Source organism: Scomber scombrus, chromosome 9, assembly GCF_963691925.1.
Source record: "Scomber scombrus chromosome 9, fScoSco1.1, whole genome shotgun sequence".
NCBI classification, from domain to species: Eukaryota; Metazoa; Chordata; class Actinopteri; order Scombriformes; family Scombridae; genus Scomber; species Scomber scombrus.
The window spans coordinates 11851100-11870489 of NC_084978.1; the positions used below are offsets into that span (position 1 = coordinate 11851100).

General features: G+C 38.5%; 1 protein-coding gene across 1 annotated transcript in view; it reads right to left on the bottom strand.

Annotated features, from left to right (window-relative positions):
• Positions 1 to 2935: 2935 nt before the first annotated feature.
• gfra4b (GDNF family receptor alpha 4b) overlaps positions 2936 to 19390 on the bottom strand; it is a 40262-nt gene continuing 23807 nt past the window's right edge. The window contains exons 2-8 of the mRNA XM_062425866.1: positions 11507 to 11782; positions 11237 to 11317; positions 8621 to 8966; positions 7738 to 7847; positions 6776 to 6910; positions 3581 to 3747; positions 2936 to 3079 (exon numbers count right to left, since the gene is read on the bottom strand). Coding sequence (XP_062281850.1) covers positions 2936 to 3079; positions 3581 to 3747; positions 6776 to 6910; positions 7738 to 7847; positions 8621 to 8966; positions 11237 to 11317; positions 11507 to 11782 — 1259 coding nt within the window. The remainder of the gene's footprint in view (positions 3080 to 3580; positions 3748 to 6775; positions 6911 to 7737; positions 7848 to 8620; positions 8967 to 11236; positions 11318 to 11506; positions 11783 to 19390) is intronic.

Sequence of the window (19390 nt, forward strand, 5' to 3'; positions counted from 1 at the left end):
AATGGTTGATTAATTGATTAATCCAAGTCCAGTGATTTATTTCTCATAAACAATGTCTGGAAATCAGCAGACTAAAATAAGCCGTCAAAACATGAGAAAAAAAAGGGAATTGTATGAGTTTGAAATGCCGGCACATTAGTTTAATAACTAAAAGAACTTGAATTAAAGAGAACATTTGAAAGTAATGACAAAATAGATCAACTGCTGTGCAGCACCAAAGAGGAACATTGGTCAAACACTAAAAATACTTAACAGGCAAATACAGTTTGATTAAAAAGCCATAAATTGTATGTTATATGACCAACCTTTGTAACACAGTTTGCAAAGGTGATTAGTAGTTAGTCCCTTCTTATACATTTTTGGAATCTGTCTGCTTCTGCTGTAGAAAAACAGCAAAACAGACATTATACACATGATAACATTCACCGTGAGTCGAGTTTTATTGGACTATTTAGGATAGGAACAGGCTTAAAGAATACTTCCAGTGTGATTTTGTTGAATTCATTACATTTTCTTGCATTTGATAACAAGTGAGAACATACAAGTTTTTGTCCTCGATTTAACACAGTTACGGTTGAAAATATTTCCTTGTCACTAATAACATATTATTTACTCCCAATACTCAATATTGAGACTATTTACAAGAGATTAAAGAATAGCTGCACCAAGTCAGTTAATCTGGTTTAAGCAGTAATGTCACTAACAGCGATGTTACATCAATGCTTGAGTCACAAGTATAGTCAACCACACCCAGCTGTGATGTTGGGTGTCAGAAGTCAGCTATGTGTTTTCCTTCTTCTCTCCAAAATATACAGTGGAGTTACTCTTCAACAGCAATGTGTCTAAAAAGCTGCGTGAGAACATTTACTGTATGTAAAACTTTAAGTGGATGCAGTAAAGAAACAAAAAATCACGCTTGCATTATTCTTTAAGCCTGTGTCGAGAAATGTAATTGGTTTTAATATGTTTGTATTTAAACCTCAATTAGTTCCTCCTTCCACCTGACACACACTGACTTGTTCATTGATGGCACCATTTGTTTCCAACTCACACTTACCAGCACTAACAAGAAGACAATCACATCATCCTGTGTCACAATGAGGGATTAATTATGCAGTCTGTTGTGACTTGAGCGTTGTTAATTGTGTGTTTCCAACAATCTAATGGCAACATTTAAACAGAAACGGTGGAGGGTGATTGAGTGTAGTTATTTTTATCTTCTATCTTTTTCCATTGTTCTGATTTCTTGACAAACTCTTGCCAGGTGCTTTAATACAGAGTTGCAATTCCTTTGGGCAAGTTATGTAATAAAAGAAAACTTCTCTGACATCATGTCTTCCTTTTACACATGATGCTACTTCTTTGGCTGCCGGTTGCAGCTCTGTGCTGCTGAGTAAGTGTAGCGCTAGAAATAGTTAAAGTTGTCAGCTAATGGATACATTAAAAATTAATCGCATGCTTTTATACGTTTACTTTATTTGTTGTCCAGAGAAATAGTCACTCTGAGGTGAAACAGCCGGTGAGCTTTTAGAAAGACAGATCAGATTGAAAGCACATCTTTAGGTCACAAATGGCTGGATTACGCTCTAAATCCTGTTATACTCTCACTTCACATAAAGAACACCGAAGTACTTTTTGAAGTCATGTGACTGTTCGTTTAGGTAAACATGTATTCAGCTGTGATGCTTCTGTCTCCCCAGAAGCCCTAACCGAGTGTTCCCTTCAGTGTTCAGCACCAAACAAAGCATTTATTTAAAAAGGTTGACTGATGCTCATGTGTAAACATTGATCTGAGAACTTTTATTTGCAGCACTTCTGGTCCTGTTCAGAATTCACTGGAACATTCCCAGAACAGAGAATACTGAATCATTCATAACTGTCTAATCTCAAAACAACCTCCACTCTGGTGTTGGTGAAGCTTTAATAAGACAAACCATTTACTTGTTTCCCCTCTGGCACAAAAATTCAGAACCCCTTATAGCAATGTTCACGTACACAATGAGAAATAAAAGGGTATTACACTCACAAACACGTAGTACAGCAGCCACAGGTAAACAGTTACTGCTTTTCGGATTATTTCCTTTCAAGTCCGGGGACTTGTCTTTGCTGATAATCTCCTTTTAAGACCAAGGACTTGTTTTCTATGAACAGCTACTGTAGCTTTAGCAATAACAAATAAAGTTATGTGACAAAGGGCAACAGTCTTGATGGCAAGTGTGATTATAATGTCAAAGGTTTGCCTTATGTACCTTGCTTTGCCACATCTCTTCTGGATAGTGCTGCTGGACATTTTAGAATCAGGGCATTTGTCCAGGATGTCTGAGCAAATTGTAGCTCTATTGTCTCTCTGTCTCTCCTCTATTCCAGTATTGATCAGAAATAAAGGTCCTCTTTCAGTCACTTGAGGAGAGTGGTATTAAAGCCCCATGTACTCCAGCAGCTGTCCAATCATTTCATGTACAGAGCAGACACAAAGTCCTCTGGTTGTCTCCAATCATTTTTCTCACAATATTTCAAATAAGAGCTTCTGTTGATAATGCAAATCTTCACGGGTACTGACATACTTCATGTCTTTGAATCATACTGTACATATCTGCATAATATTTTCATATTAACTCTTGAAAATTGATGTTGTTGGATAGCTGAGAGCTGGTTTAGTCCACAAAAGCAATACTTTGACTTCATTTTGGCTTTACTCATTCGCAACAATAATGTACAAATGTACAGACCGGCTTCGGTTTGCATCAGTCGCCCACACTGAGCGAGAGCACTGGCAGGTGGAACTGGACCACTTAGACACAAAAATAGAAAAAACAAAATCGCTGTACATATTTAGAAGGAGGAGTATGCCAAACGGTCCATTTTCCTCTGAACTGCACTGGTCCTCCCATCTGCTTGGTACTGGGAGGGTCCTCAGCACGCTCCCCTGCAGTCTTTAGTGTCCATTGTTGAGCAGATGAAGGAGCAATAACAGAAGGCTGAAGGCAGCTTGAAGCATTAGGGTAGGAGGTGAAGCAGATTTTGGGAGGCTGTTGGAAGGCAAGGTGGACTTGCCCACTAGCAGTTCATTCCCCATAGCCTAGAGGACACAGAAAGATTAGTTTATGACCTATATTTAGATGTCCTTGATATTATGGATTAGTTCACTAAGTTTATTGTGATGCTTACTGAGTAAAGTAAAAAGTAAAATTAGGCTACAGATATTCTGTGTCTGGGTTCCTCTTAGAACTATAGGTCAGGATAAATGCAAAGTTTCATTTGAGATCAGGCTTTAACTGTTAACTGTTTTGTTTGTCAAAAGTTCAGCAAAAAATGTTATTTATTTATTTACATATTTATACCCTATATTCAAATCTGAGTAGGTGGAACCAGTACTTGTTTGTCATTTTTTCTTAAAGCATGTAAACATTTAATCATTTACCAACATTTTTGCTGATACATTTTCTGTCAGTCAACTAACATCCCCAATATTTAATATTAAACATGTACAACATAATTGTATGACAATGTTTAGGTGTGTGAATCTGATGCAGCAAATGCTGACCATGACAAAAAACAAAAACATAACAAAACTACACACCTGTGTAGGTATTATTGTATCAATGATGTTTGGGATAGTTTCTATGTTTTCTGGTTGGGAAGTGCTGTTCTTGTTTTGTCTGCTGCTGTATTCAGGGCTGGGTGTACTGGGCTGGCTGAGAGTCGGCTGCTGGTCTGATTCCCTTCCAAATGCTGTGAGGGCATTCCCTGATCCATGAGACATAGCAGTGAAAAAGTTAATTCAACTTCAGCAACATCGTCTTGATCTGTTTTCATTGAGTTCCATCGAGTTTCTGCCATGATTGAATAAGACATGAGTGTCTTATTCAATGACGACAGAAGCCTGCAGTTCTGAATTGTAAATTTTGCATGAGGGCTTTTGCAGGGCCATAGCTAGTTTGGATTTGACTGGCAGAGGAGAGGAAAAAAAAGAAAACTGAATCAGTATTCGCTTCAAGTTTCTCTGCACCTGCCTCTCCACATCGACCTCATTAACTCATAGACCATTTGCACTGGCCAAACAACTCTGAGACCTCTCTCTGTATCTTTTCCAGGCAGAAGGCCCGAAGAAAGGCTGGCCAAAGATTCACCTCGCTGCAAACATCAAGCAAAGATGGTCATTGTGTGTATGGGTTCATATATATATCAGATAGATAGGTAGATAGATAGATAGATATTCATTCACACTCCACTGCAGGGTTCATGAGAGGAAAAAAGGGTGTTAGGTTGAGAATTGGCATCATGCAACATGGCAGAAGAACAAAAAGGAAATGATCTCATGTACTCACCTTTTGTCTATGTTATTGTCTCCACTATTTAGGTTTGTCTACTGTTTTTCTAAACTGCCCAGTTTAACTTCTTCAATCTATAATCATTTCTATTCATACTGAAGTCCATGCTACAGGATGTGCACTGTTGGTCATGTTGGTCAGATTTTGGTCTTCTTTTGATATAGACTTCATTTTACACTATTTTTCCACTATTCAGGTTTCAGAACATTTCTTGAAATGTATGTAAGTCTTTAGTGAACTGGGACTGTTAAATCCCATTCAATCCATTCATTTTATTCAGTTAAGTCCTTCGCTCATTGCAACTGCACAAGCGTTTTGTAGCCATGCTTGTGGCTGGTGTTAAATATCTCAACAGCAATTCAATAGATTTCAATGACATTTTGTACTTCATGATCCCCAGACATTCATAGTTTTGTCTGAAATATCTTGACAATTCGATGAATTGCTGTGAAATTCAATACTTGCCTGTCTCCCTCTCCCTAAAACATACACGGTTGCTCATAAAGATGGAATAAAATATTTTTTTTACTTCTTCTCATGAAATTATTGTGACGATATGATTTATTCTTGATAGATAAAGTGTATATGTTCTCAAAATTGTATTGATCAATCTCATTGCACCTGGTCAAAGGTGATTACTGATTACTGTGTATAAATAGAAAATAAAAAGAGGAATGTGTCTGAAACAAAATTATTCCAACTTTATGGGCGACCGTGTATTAGCAGGCTGATGTTAATATTTAGCTGAAACCACCACTGTACCAAAGCAAACCCTCACAAACCAATAAAATGACTGCAGACTGGCAGTCTTTTAACAATTGTCTGTCAGGTACAGTGACAGCATATAAACATACTAAAATAGGCTATGTTGAAAAATACCCTTATGATTTAAAAAAACAAAAACATATCTTGTCATTTATAAGTAAGTAGAAAACACAACAACAGAAATATTTTTTGGGGATTGTGTGTGTGTGTGTGTGTGTGTGTGTGTGTGTGTGTGTGTGTGTGTGTGTGTGTGTGTGTGTGTGTGTGTGTGTGTGTGTGTGTGTGTGTGTGTGTGTGTGTTTTCTGTCAAAAGTATAGTCTGAAAAGTTCAGAAGCAGTATTACTTTGATTTGCTGCTCAATCCATGTTACAGGTTATTTATATGCATTAAAGGGTTAAAACAGATACATGAGTTTTGGAAAAAACTGCTTTCTACAGCAAAAAGTTTCTGGAAGTTAACGCTCTAACTTTTTCCATCATTTTTGTTAGAAAAGATTACATATAAAATTACCTAACAATCACATGGCCAGTTGCTTATAATTCACTATGAAGTTACTGTCTGAACATCCAAGGTGGAATTACTGAGGAAACAGCGTAAAGGGGATGATTAATAAAAAGAGATGATGAAGTGAGAGAGTAAATAGGAGAGAGAGAGAAACAGATAGAGCATACTGTTAATTTTTACCAAAAAGCAGAGCATCTCAGATTTAAACACATGTCGCGCAGCTGCTGTTTGAGCATGCTGGGAAACATCTGTCTCACTGGATCCTGATAGCTTTGCCCTGTCACTATCTTCTATAGAAGCTGCCCATTTTGCTTTACACATAACAAGCCTGTTTTGAGGCCCCCTGGCACAGGTCATCATTGCCAATTATTCTGATTATGAAAGGCCACTTTTGTATTTTATTTCATAAAGAAATCATCACAGTGGCTACACCAGCTGTGGAGTATGTAAGTGCCTGCTGCTTTATAGAGCAGTGTTTGTTTTAGCACTATGGTGACAGCGTTTCTCCTTATATACTTAAAGGTCTTGCCCTGTTTAGGCTGAAAGTATTCATATGCTTTATTTCTGCTCTCTGCTGATACCAATCTGATGGTTCCTATGCAGTGTACACAACCAAACACCAGTACCTGTACATGCAACATATATTTGATTGCTGAATATGGAGAATATAAATGGTAATGTTATAAACAGTTATCTGAAAAAAAAAGTGAAATAATAAATAGGTGCGATTCTGATCTCAGGCAAACTATTAATCTTTGCAGTCTGGCAATGCAATTTTTGTCCTCTGAGCTGCATAGAAAGTGTTTTTACATTACATTTTGCAACATTTGCTACAGTATCTCACTGCTGCTGGCCTAGTTTTCCTGTAAAGAGTCATGGAGTTTTTAAATTGCCAGTGTCAGACTCATAAATGGGAGCAGACCAAAATGTAGCCTGTAATAATGCCTGTAAAACATATCAGCTATATACTTTTAACTTAACAGCACCAGTTAAACAAAGCATTAATGCCAAAGTCAAATTCTAACCCTAACCCTAACCCCCCCCCCCCCAACCACACCACACACCCCCCCTCATGTGAAAGCAAATACCTCTATATAAACACAACCTCTAGCCCAAAAACCTGAGTCAGTACATTCCATGGGCAGAGGACATCGTGGGATAGAGTGACACTCACGGAGACAGATGTTGTCAGTGAAGTATCCCAGGAAATCATCGCACTCCTTCCTCCGGCTCCCACTGGCCGAGCAGGAGCACCATGGAGCCACGCTCGATGTGGAGTTGTTGACATAGTTGGGAGTTATTGTACTTCCTGTAGAGAAACCGCACCAGGTGTCAGTCAGTGTTAAATATTCATATGTCTTTGAGTTGTTACACCGTGTTCATAGTGCTTCATGAGCAGGATGGACACTGTATTTCCTCTATACAGCCCTGATGTAAAGGGCATTTAATATTCTAGTATTGCTGGTTAGACTTGATCTGCACTGACTTCTGTGATATAATAGAGATACTGAGAAGCATTCCAATTTTCTCTTTTTTAGGTCACACAAGTCTCAGACCTTGAGTTTTTTTTTTTCTATGGCTGTTTTTTTCACAATATAGTGGGAAGGTGGGTTTTCAGCTGCTTTAATAAATACAAGACAGGAATGAAAATGCCAAGTATGTGTTTGTGCTGAGGGGCACCATTTGAGGTTGTTGAAATGCATTAGGTTAGGTTTGCTCCTCTTTCCAGTGGGTGGAAAAGAATATGCTGCTCTTCTTTTACGGAGTGTTACAAAACAAATTAAACATGCCAGCATATCATAAAGGGCCTCTGTTTATCGATAATGAAAGATTTTTATGCTTTTGTTTCTTGCACCATCTTGAACTCTGACCTTTGGTTTAGTATTAGAAGTTTAATTTCCTTCTCCCACTCATCTTAACCTATTCTGTATTTATTAATTTACCCTCTAGCTTTCAGTCATTCGGCTTCCTTGTAGCTGCACAATTCTCTCTTTCCTCGTCTCACACGGAATATAGCACATATGTTCTCATACACTCTGTATTTACACAGTGACTCCATCTCTCCTCCTCCATCTAATTTTTCTTCTCTTTTTATATGTCTTCTTTCTACGTGTTACCTCTCAGATGTGCACCTACCTATGAGCCCTGTGTAGGCGAGGAGGCATGCTCCGTAGTTACTTTGCTTGCAGCCACTGGCAGACGTTTCAGAGGGTTCACAGTCATATTGAAACTGTGCCAGGCGAGACCTACAATAAAGGAACAATGGGCACTGGTTAGTCATAACATGGTAGAGCCTTGTATTTTATGTAAAAAGTTTTCTGCTTCTTTTTTATACATTTTTTTCTACTATTACTTGGACATTTAATTAAGAGTTTGCCCCTCTGACATAAAGAAATATTGTTGGCTGTGGTGAGGACTGAAAGCATTGGACTGTAATGTGGAAGTGATAGAAAGAGTAATATATTGCATCCCCCCGATCTGGGATCATTAGTAAAGCCCTCTGAGTGTAATGGGGCTGTGAAAAATAATGGCCATGACCAGAGATAGCAATGAGCGATAACTCTGATCCATCTGGCTCTTTATCTGGGCTAAATATTTAATGTGTTATTCCAACAGACTCTCTGGGGTGTTCTAACCAATGGTGGTAGAAAGCTTTAGGGTAAAACAGCGGGCCATTTTGTTGATTGAATGGCTGTTTATTTGGTTTCAAAGAGTCATAATACTGAACAGCACTGGCCCAAATATATATGATGAGTATATGTGAAATCTATATCTGAGGAGTACTTGAATAAACTGGAAATAACCAAACATTAGTTAAGCTGGTTTGGTATACGACGATAAAAGAGATGGATTACTAAGCAAAATAAACCTGGGGATTACAATTATATTACAGCCATATGTTATTGTATCTATATGAGACCATAGATAAGTGAAAAATAACTTTAATATCTATAGGCATGAGAGAGACACCGAAATAAATGGAAGTCAATTAAAAGCTTCCATTAAGCTTCATTCTAACCTGCACACATAGTCGGCCTCACAGATCCGCATCTGTGTAATGCAGCTGGGTTTTTCCGCGCTTTCATAAGAGCAGCTTGGTACAATGGTCTGCCTTCGACGCTCTGCACATGCAGTGTCCGTGCAGGGGCAAAAGAGCAGCTCGTGTGTGTAGTCGGCAGGGACCCTGTCAAAGAACCTGCGAAGAGCTTTATTGCATTTAGGTCGGTTGCACAGGCCTGACTTGGCAGTGGGTTTGATACAAGCTGAGACATATTCTGTGCGGAGCTTCTGGCACAAGTCGTCCACATTGCAGGCCTTGGCCGCATCCAGGCAGCGATTCACAGTTGTCATACCAACATCAGAGTCTGTGGATAGAAGTAAGTTCAAAGACAATCGTAGATATCAGTGAAAGAATAATGGCAACAGAGCAAAAAGGTTTTGTGTTTGTATGAATAAGAGTGTATCTGAGCTGTGGAATGTATTCTTCAGATAGGCGGATATGAATTTAAGTTTTGCTTCAAAGTGAAATTGTCCATAAATAAACAATGGAGGCTAATCTCCTGAAGACCAAAATAACAATGTGACTTTTAAGAGACATCCAAGTCTCTCTGTTCTTATGAAAACCTTCTATCCTACTAGTTAAGCTAGTCAGCTGTTAACCTACAGGGAGCCATTTTCCACAAGTACAGGCTGCTATTTCAGTATTCAGTACAGTGATGTACTGTTTGCAACTTCCTCTTTTATTTGTAAAATGTGCATCAGTACCATGTTGAAATGTCTATTCTTCCATTGGTTATTTCAAGGTAACCACAGTAAAAGCAATATTTTCTGTTGTGTAAAATTGTGTACATACATCACAAACAATGTAGCTTTTATCAAACATTAAAGGGGACCTATTATGCTCATATGCAGCTCTGTTCTCATTTTGGGACTCCACTGGAATAGCTTTGCAGTAAGGAGTTTTTAAAAAAAAAAAAACGTATTTAACTTAGACTGGCCCTTCTTGCAGCCCTTCAGTTCAACCTCTATCTTTAACAGGCAAACCTAGTTCATTTCTCTTTAAGCCCCCCCTCTTTATGAGCCCACTCTGTCCTGTTTGGCCAGATTTCCAGAAGCCTGCCGAGGGGCAGCCGTATCATTCGTGTTAAATTACCGCAGATGCAAACCCAATAATTCCTGTTTTACTGCTTCATGTTAAATGACTTAATACCTTTTATTGTGAAGAATTTACAGGAAATCTAATATGTTCCTCACTGAATTAGCAGAGCTTAATTAGCAGACACACCAGCATACAGAGATATTTGGAGCTATTTATTCAGCAGACCAGTTAGTAATAATGCAGAGAGGAATAGTACAAGCAGAAAGAGCCACAGTGATGATGATGTTTGATGAAGAGCTGCAGATGACCTGCACACCCCCAAAAGGTAAACTACTTATTTTACTTTTCCCTGCTGCTTATTGGAAAAATACTCAAAATGTAACAGCTCGACTCAAGTCATGACTCGTGACTACCACCTAAAACAATGGAAAAATGCCCTAATGTAAGCAGAGTGGAGCAATGAACTCACAGGCTGTGACTGGAGCAGAAGACCATATAAAGAAATCTATCGCAAGCTGACATCAGCTTGGGCTAAAATTGTAAAAAAAACAAAAAAAAAAAAACAAACATTGGAAACCAAGCATTCAGGGCAGTCTCAAGCCAGTCCTTTTTGCTCACAGGGATTATTTCTACATACGTTTACCACATATTTGACACTTTGGCCATGTTTAATATGAACATCTGACATTCAAAGATTATATATATATATATATATATATATATGATTAAAAATAATAAAAAGCATTACTGGTCCCCTTTAAAAATATATAATTGAAAGTAATGAAAGAACTAACTTATAAAGAATCAGGAAATGCATACAATATTTTATATCCACTTGTCTACAGAATCAGATCTGAAGATAAGTGTTATGTGATAAAACAAAAAATGCTCCAATGCCTTTTTCGCATAAACAAGTAAAGTAATCCTCAATTCATGAATAGGCATGTTTGGTGTGAGAGTGAACCCTGGTGCTCAGTGTGACAACTTCTGAATGAACCTTTTGTATACATGCTGCCTGGCTGAACCATTTGAACTGTTTGCTTCAGGGATGAGTCATCAGTTTTCTGCAGCATGGTATTTATAGTTTTGTAACAGTGGCAGGTGTTCTGGTTGGGGTGGTAGATAGATATGCCTACACATATGCCTACACATATCTTTGATTTTCTAGGTCATTTAAATCTTCCATGGTAAAAGATTTTTTTTATATGAACCTGAAACAATAATAAATAATACATTCTATGTTGATAGTACACAAAAGTGTGTTGTAGAATCATTCATGGGTCATGTCATTTTACTGGATATGAATGAGGTTGCCATACCTGAAGATAATGTCATTATGGATACTGGAAATGTGTTCAGATAAATGGTGATACTCGTTTAACTGTGCATGTCCTAAGAACATAACGGACCTCTGTTTGCCTTGGGCAGGCTTCCAGGAAACATTCAGGAGAGTCGTATTCTTATGAGGACAAAACATTTTCAAAGGGTAAAATGGTATAAAATAAGGTGAAAGTAAATGAAGGTCAGTGAACTTGCCAGCTGTAATAGAGGCCAAGCGGACATAGTCATAATCCCGCTGCACTGTCTCGTAAGGGTAACTCTCCACCAGGTTGAGTCCTGAAAGAATAATAGACACAGCAAGGATCATTGGTGTGAATGTTGTATCATCACAGTTCATCTAAACTGTATGAAACATAAATGATACACTGTATTATTTTTAATGAACCATTGCTCATCAGCTACAGTCTGTAAATAAAATGGAGTTGTGACAGTTTTTTAGACTCCTTCTATCCAGTAACCACTGACCGTGTATGATGGACTGATGTAGGCTCCAGTAGATGCTCAGGCAGTTCTTCTCTTTCTTCATTCCCCGTTTACACTGGCAGCCATGTAAGGGGCTTGACAGTAGGGCCGATACCGCGTTGGCACACTGGCTCCTCGCACCGGGGCCCAACTTCATGCTGCCATTGCCCGCAACACATTGACGCAAAGTCCGCAGACGTGGGCTACAAGTCTCATCACTTGAGCATGAGTCTCCAGCCACCAAGCAGTCTCTGCCGGCCATTATTACCTCTAACAGAGCTGCGGGAGAGCCAAACAGAGCACAACAGAGAGCAGAAAGATAAGGGGATTTCAGATGGCAGCTGAGTTGTAAGGTTATGAGATGAGACGGGAAATTCATAATAAAAGAGAGGCAAGCTGAAAAGTCTGACCCAAATGTCAGGAATAAGAAAGGGGGAGAACAGGAAAGTAAAGAACACTTTGAAGAAGAAAAATGTGAACAGTTGTAAGGGGATATTGAGCATTATGTTAAATCCACTCCTCGTTACAACACTCCTACCAGACCAGCCACTACAGTTTTCATAGACATAGTTGATGGATCTGAAGTTTGGTTCAATTCTGAGTAGACATCCAAGATATTATGTGTCATAGACGGGCAGATAGTTCTCAGGTTCAGCAGCAATAAAGAAAGATGTACTTTGAGTTTTGTATTTTGTGTTTTTAGCCCCACTGTTGACATAGTTCTAGGGATTGCAAGATGGGTCAATTCACCACACTATCGCACCTTGATTATTAGATGGATTGCCATTAAATTTTGCTCTGACATTCATGGACTTCTTCAGGATAAACTGGAGAAACTTAAGTGACCCTTAAACTTTTCATTCAGCGCCAACTTCAACTAAAATAAAATATTCAGCCTCAGCTGTACTTTGTGTTTAGCGCTAGTTAGCAAATATGAGCATGCTAACAAACATAACTAGTCAACATGGTAAACATGTTCACCTGCAAAACATCAGCAGGTTAACATTGTCTCTGTGACCATATTAGCATACTGATGGTACTGTTTAGCTTCCTTTGCAGAGAACAGCCTGATCTTCGTTTTCCTAATGACTCAATTGTCAAATTAAGTCAACTAAGTCTTCTTAGTTGAAAGCATAGATATTGCATGAATAGAATACATTTTTTCACAGCCAATAATCCTAAAACAGAATATTGCAGTTCAAGAGCAGTGCAAGAGCAGTTCAACTCTTTTCGATGTCAGGAATTATTCCCTGCACACCACACAACTCTTCTTTTTATAATGAAAAAATCCTCTTGAAGAACACTGAATGAAATCACTTCTTGCATGAGTTGTTCCTATCGGTTTATCTTTTAACATAACCCCTATTAGGTTGATAACTTTGCTTGAATTCATTACAATGGATATTATGCTTAGTGCATATCTAGTGTCCTACAACTGGGCCTGTAGGCCACAGCATTTGCTGCTTGATTATAAGGAGAACAGCCTCATGGCTGAATGATTTTTAGATATTGTCACTAACCTCTCACAGCATACAATATATGAAATATTGTATTTGTAATGCAGGGTGAATAAATTACATGCAGTAACTGTGTGAGTGGCAGAGTATTACATAAGCTAAACATTGTTGTCATTTATTTAGTGGCATATCTTGTCCCGAATAGGTTTGAGCTCCACTGGATGATGCAAGCCCTTTCTGCAATAATAAGTATGTGTCATGTACAGAATATACCGAGAACATTAACAAGTGAAAGAACCATAGATATTCATCTGTTGCTGTGGTGGAGTGATCACACAGTATCATGTGCGTTTATTGCTCCTTATCTCAATGTGCCAATATAACAGCTGGTGAGATAGGAGTTGCTGTTTTTCTATTGCATGGCTGTGTGCTAGGATGGCAGGCAGGTGATTTTTATGTCAAGTGGTGTACCAGCATTATACTAAGTGGTTGTATAGCAGTATTCAAATAGCATTGTCTAAATATGAGGGAAAATCAAGTGAAACTACTTTGACAAATTGCCATGGATGATTAAAATGTTATGTGTCAGTTCATACAGTAACATACAGCACTTACATATACATAATTATACACACCAAGAAGTTGACCCCAGGTGTGCAGCCAGTTAAAAGTAAAACATTTTCATTGGATGAGGTCTAGGGTCATAACAGACCCTTGCTCTAGTTAATTTCTTTGAGTGTTTCTTGTGTTCTTGCACTGTGCACTAAAAAAAAAAAATTATACTGTAATGGAAAAACAATAACATTTGTAAAGTGTCTTTGTTTGTATTCCAGCTTTCCTTAAAGGTCCAGTGTGTAGAATTTAGTGGTATCTAGCCTGATTTGGCAGAAACTGAATATAATATTCATAAGGATGAACCTTTTATTTCTATATAGGGAGCAGGTCCTCTTCCACAAAGTCCACCATGTTGCACCGCCATGTTTCTACAGTAGGTCAGAACAAACAAACCAAAATCTGGTTGCTGACTTTCTTTTTTTTTTGTTTCCCAGGCACTGGCATTAAATTGGTTGCAATCTGCAATCTCGTTATTAGGTGCCACTAAATCCTACACATTGGTCCTTAATGTGAGTCCACAAAAACCTACATCTTGCTATTTCTAATCAAGAATTAATTGTAAGTATGTTTTCTTAGGTGTGTCTTCTCAGGTTTTTCCTACCAATATATTCCTAAATACTGTAATCAACCAACACGACCCTATTATTCAAATTCTGTAAATGCATACCACCTCTGATGTCTCTTGTAATGTCTCTTACACCATCTGCTTACATTAAGTTTTTTTCAATTCTATGCTCTTTCATCTGCAAACTAGTTCCAGCCATTGCCTTGACCTCCAAAACACACAAATGCAGTAAGAAAGAAAGAAAATAAAACAACATATTATCCATTCTGTTGACACCATTCAATCAATGACATCTGCTTTCAAGGCTGGATCTTTACTCAAACCCCATAGGTGTATTGAGTCCGTCTCACATCAGGAGTTATCTGAGCTCTCATCCTCTATTCAGCACATGTCAGCTAAGCGCATCCAATACAGACATGTGGATGGCGTGGGGGTGGGGCTGGGGTTTGGGAGGGTGGGGGTGATTTCCAACCAAAGCTATCATCCTGGAAGTCCAGATGGTCAGTTGCAAATTCAAGGCAGAGATCCCAGGCCCTTCCTCTACAGCTATGCGTGTCAGTTTGTGCTGCATGGGCAGAAGCTGGAATAGACACCATACATCATGAATGCAAATGAGCCGCTTGATTTGACATTTCCAATAAGCCTGTCTCAATGTACCAGTGGGTTTAGCCAATTAACCATGTCAGTAATCAATGTGTTCTGAGGCTCAGTTAAGTCCTTAGTTTCCCTGCCACATAAATCACGGGCAGATTAGCTGATCAGTTACCCTTGCGCACCGACTTAATGGTCCACTTCAGGAGAGATAAAATGGAAAATGAAACTTAATGAAGTCAGCTGGAATGTTAGCCTCACTCCTACAAAGCAGTGAGGCTGTGGGGGAAATGGTAATGTATTGGTGCATTTAATGAGTATCACCTTTGTTTCAAGACTCTTAAGATTTGTAAATTATCTTCATAGTTTCAAGTTAGCAGCCTCAGTGGAATATATCAATTCAGTGGTATTTGGTAACATAGCAAAGTTATCTTTATTGTGACTGCTGATTTGGCAATCACACTAATTTCCTTTTTACTTTATTTTTCTGCTTATTCCACCCACTTTGCCTTCTATCACAGGCAGATGCCGACGCAGCATTGTTGGAGTCAGTGATGGAATTCTGTGCTACCGGACCAGGTATCTTGATGCTTTTTCTCATAGTGACTGATTTTTTTCAAGGTGAACCTTAAAAAGGTTCTGCCAAACTTCCATTAATATGCTGTCCCACCAGAAGGTTTTGGTAAGGAGGCTAATTCTTTCCCAACCGTCAGCAACTTAGATCACAACACTGTCTTCCTCATACTAGAAAATAAGCAAAGGATGTTACGTTACAGTGCGCTGTGTTTATGAGACAGGTCAGTCATTTAATTGCTGTATCAGGATATGTTCAACTCTAGCTATAAAACGTCATTAAGCCTGATGTAGTATTGACAGGATTCATGGCAACACAGGCTAATAGTATCATCCTGACGGTAACTGCACATTAACTAACGTAACTGTCATTTCTGAAACAGAAACAATGGATGGTATTTATCCATAAAATAGCCTATTAAAACATATGAAGTTCTATAATTACTATTCAGTTTTATTCGCTGTGCATATGTTGTTTTTTCTTTGTGTGCGTGTGTGTGTGTTTGTAGTTTCCAGGCACACTGCCGATTCGTTCCTCAGACGTCCTCCCATCACTATGTGAGAGTGTACTCACTATAACAACTGCTAGACTCCCATTTTTCCAACAGCTCATTTTTTTCTTGCTTGCTATTTTCAGTAGCAGGCCTTGTCACGATAGGTATTATACATGCTGGAACATACTGTACTTGTTAATGAGTGTTTTTTGTTTTTTTAAACACTTGTTACACTATTAGTCTTCCAACAGTTGATGCTGCTAACACTTCTTCTACTTCCACTGATAACTGTTTAATCACTGTAAAACCCACTTCATTCCTCACTTGTATTTTCTTCAAAAAATAAACCTCTCCTGTTGGTGTATTCTTTTGAAAAATTAACTTGAGCTAAAATAAGGCTTTTTTTTTTGGAGAAGAGAAAGGCACTCAGTCTTGTAAATGCACTTCAGCATTTTAATTTGTTCATCAGAGGTCATTGAGATATAACAGGTTAGAAGTGGTGGTTGGCATCGTAGCCTCACAGCAAGAGACTCCCTGTGGCTGCCTCCCACACACCAAAAATATGCAGGTTAGGTTAAGTGGTGACTCTGAATTGCTCGTAGGTGTGAAAGTAAGTGTGACTAGTTGTATGTCTTTATACTATATGTTAGTCCTGTGATTGACTGACAACCTGTCCATCTCATACCCTGCCTCCTGTCCAATGTCAGCTGAGACTGGCTCCAGCTTCCCCGCAACACTCTAGAGAATAATTGGTAAAGGAAATTGATGGATGAAAGAATTAGAGGTGGCACACTGATCAAAGTGAATATTACATGTTGTCTAATTTGTTATTGATCTCCTGTTGCTCATATTAGATTTATTAGAACTCAAATACCTTTGAGAGAAAAATGAAGTTCACCATTTTGTGAAAGTACTGCCCTTACATGTCCTTATGTACCTTATTTGCTTTATAAGTAACAACTTTGAGGAGCTAAACATTAAAGTTATTGGCATAAGTGGATATAAATCAAATCATTCAACCAGTGTATGAATCATCTTTCCAAACATGTAGTCTGTATTTTCTATGATAAATTGGTGCCGTATGAAACCCTGCATAAGGCAACATTATTTGCTTTTATGGTGCAAAATTAGCAATTTCAGACATCAAAGCTGAGTCGATTGAATTTGGCAAAATGAGACAGCAAAATATCCACCTACAGTCAAAATAAAGCAATGTCAGGTATGTCGCACATACCTAATGTTAGACATCAAACAAACACTGCATGAAGACCCAGAAAAAGGCATGGTAATTTAAGCTTCAAAGTTTTGAAAAGAGGTATTCACACGTTCAGCAGCAGTACATTTTTTAGCTTCTTCACTCTTTGAGTCAATCCTTTTCCAACAGCAGCAATGTTTAATTTTTACTGAAAGAAAATACAGTGTGTCATGGTAGTAAGACAGAGCTGGACTATAATAATAATAATAATAATAAATAACATTTATATAGCGCTTTATGTGGTATTCAAAGTCGCTTTACAATTTCCCTATTTCCCTATTAAAACTATGTAAACAAATCTTTATTAATTATAGAAGGTTAAAAAAAAAAACAGAGGTTAAAACATGAAGAGTACAGTGGGAGCTAGGTGGGGAAGGCTAGTGTAAAAAGGTGTGTTTTGAGTGCAGATTTGAAAGAGGACAGGGTTGGGGAGATTTTGATGTGAGGGGGGAGTGAATTCCATAGGGTGGGGGCAGCAACTGAGAAGGCCCGATCACCCCAAGTCCGGCGCTTAGTCCGGGGGACTTGCAGCAAGTTGGCAGAGACGGACCTGAGGGATTGGGAGGGGGCGTGGTGATGAAGGAGGTCAGCAAGGTAGGGGGGGGCTAAGTTCTTGAGGGCCTTGTAGGTGCTTACTTTTCTCCCCAAAGGCAAGTTCAGGATATCGGCTGTGAAAAGTTTATATTTAAAGGAGTAACTAACTCCTTTTTATAGGCTGCAACAAGGCAAAAACAGAAAAGGCGAATCATACGTTTTAAAGGATAAGGCAGACATAAAGTTTTAAAAACATATCACAAATATATTGTTTTTTTTAAATTAAAATATTGGATACTGTGGATCTTAGAAAAATGTTACACAAACAGGAGTAACACATGCATCTGTTAACTATTTAATACACAGTTGGTTTGCAAGTTAATTTTTATAGTACCAGGATGCTGTATGTGGGATTGACTTCAAATTAACTATAGTGCCAGTTTGTGAAGGAGAGCGCAACAGTAGGGCTCATTTATGTTTTTTTAATAGTTTCTGGAAAACAATGAAAGTCTAATATACAGAATAAGCTACATCAGGCTTTGGCTACACAGAAAAAACCTTTTAGTAGAGTCAACACTGTTTTTTTCGGGGGGGGGGGGGGGGGGGGGGGGGGGGGGGGGGGGTTTGTTAACAGTAGCAAAAATCCAGAATCTTGCCTGTTTTATCCTTTAATAATGAATTTTCTAAAATGGCTTGTGGAGTTTCTAAATACTCCTAATCCTTATTAACATCTGCTTACAAGTTTGGTGCTGCAAGAATTTGAAAACTCACACTGCATATTAAACAGCTGAGAAAAAAAAAAACATGTCATTTGACTGAGAGTGATTCAGTGGTCTGCTGAAGCCTTGAAAACCTGTGCTCCTCTGAGTGACATTGCACACTCTCTGAAAATATCAGGTCCTGAAAAGAGACCATTTAGTCCCCTGATAATCATCTCCTCTTCTCCGCCAACACCACCACCCTTGTTTTTAATCGATGCTCTCCCTAAAAAGGAGGTTTGGCCAGAAAGGATATGTATGTGGGAAGCTGAGCCTTATCTCTCACCGCTTTGTCCATATCCAAACATGGACACAAACACTGCGTAAGGACATTTAAGCGATTAACAGATATATAAAATAAATTCCTGCCGTACTGAGCATCACAATGCACTCAAGTCTATATGCACTGTATGTAATGAATTGATAATATACCCATGTCAGAGCCTCCACTCCCTATGCCACCTCCTCTTCCTCATTGTACTACATGTGCTAATGTTTCTTTGTCAAGGTACTTTGAATTAAAAATTATTCTTACTATTAATCACTCTCTGTTACTAGAGGTAGGAACATGATGTTGACATGTTCTCCCACTGTGGCAATACAGGTGGGTTTTTTTTTTCCTTTAGGCCATGTGCATTTCACTTTTTTCTGACTTTTTTTTACACATTACTTTTCACCTTTATTTCTTAGCTCCACATTCCCCCGATACAGTTTTGAAAAAGAAAAAAGAAAACAAACATACAGATTCATCACGTAATGTAAGGGCTGCTGTGTGAAGGGAGCAAATTGTAAACAAAGATTAGATCTGGACGAGAGACAGCAGTTGTTATTCTTAACTCGAATCACTGCTGCAAGTGGGAACCCAGGTCCGTTTGATCTGGGGGCTAGGCGCTGTAAGACTGACTTGCACAGTTGCAAAGGTCTTGTAGTATTAAAGTTTGTTTGGATCTTTGGAGTATGAGTTTACTTGTAACAGCTTGAGTCTGCGTGTGTGTGACAATGTGTGTGTTCTTGTTGTATTCCCTTCGAATGCCAGTTTTGGTTT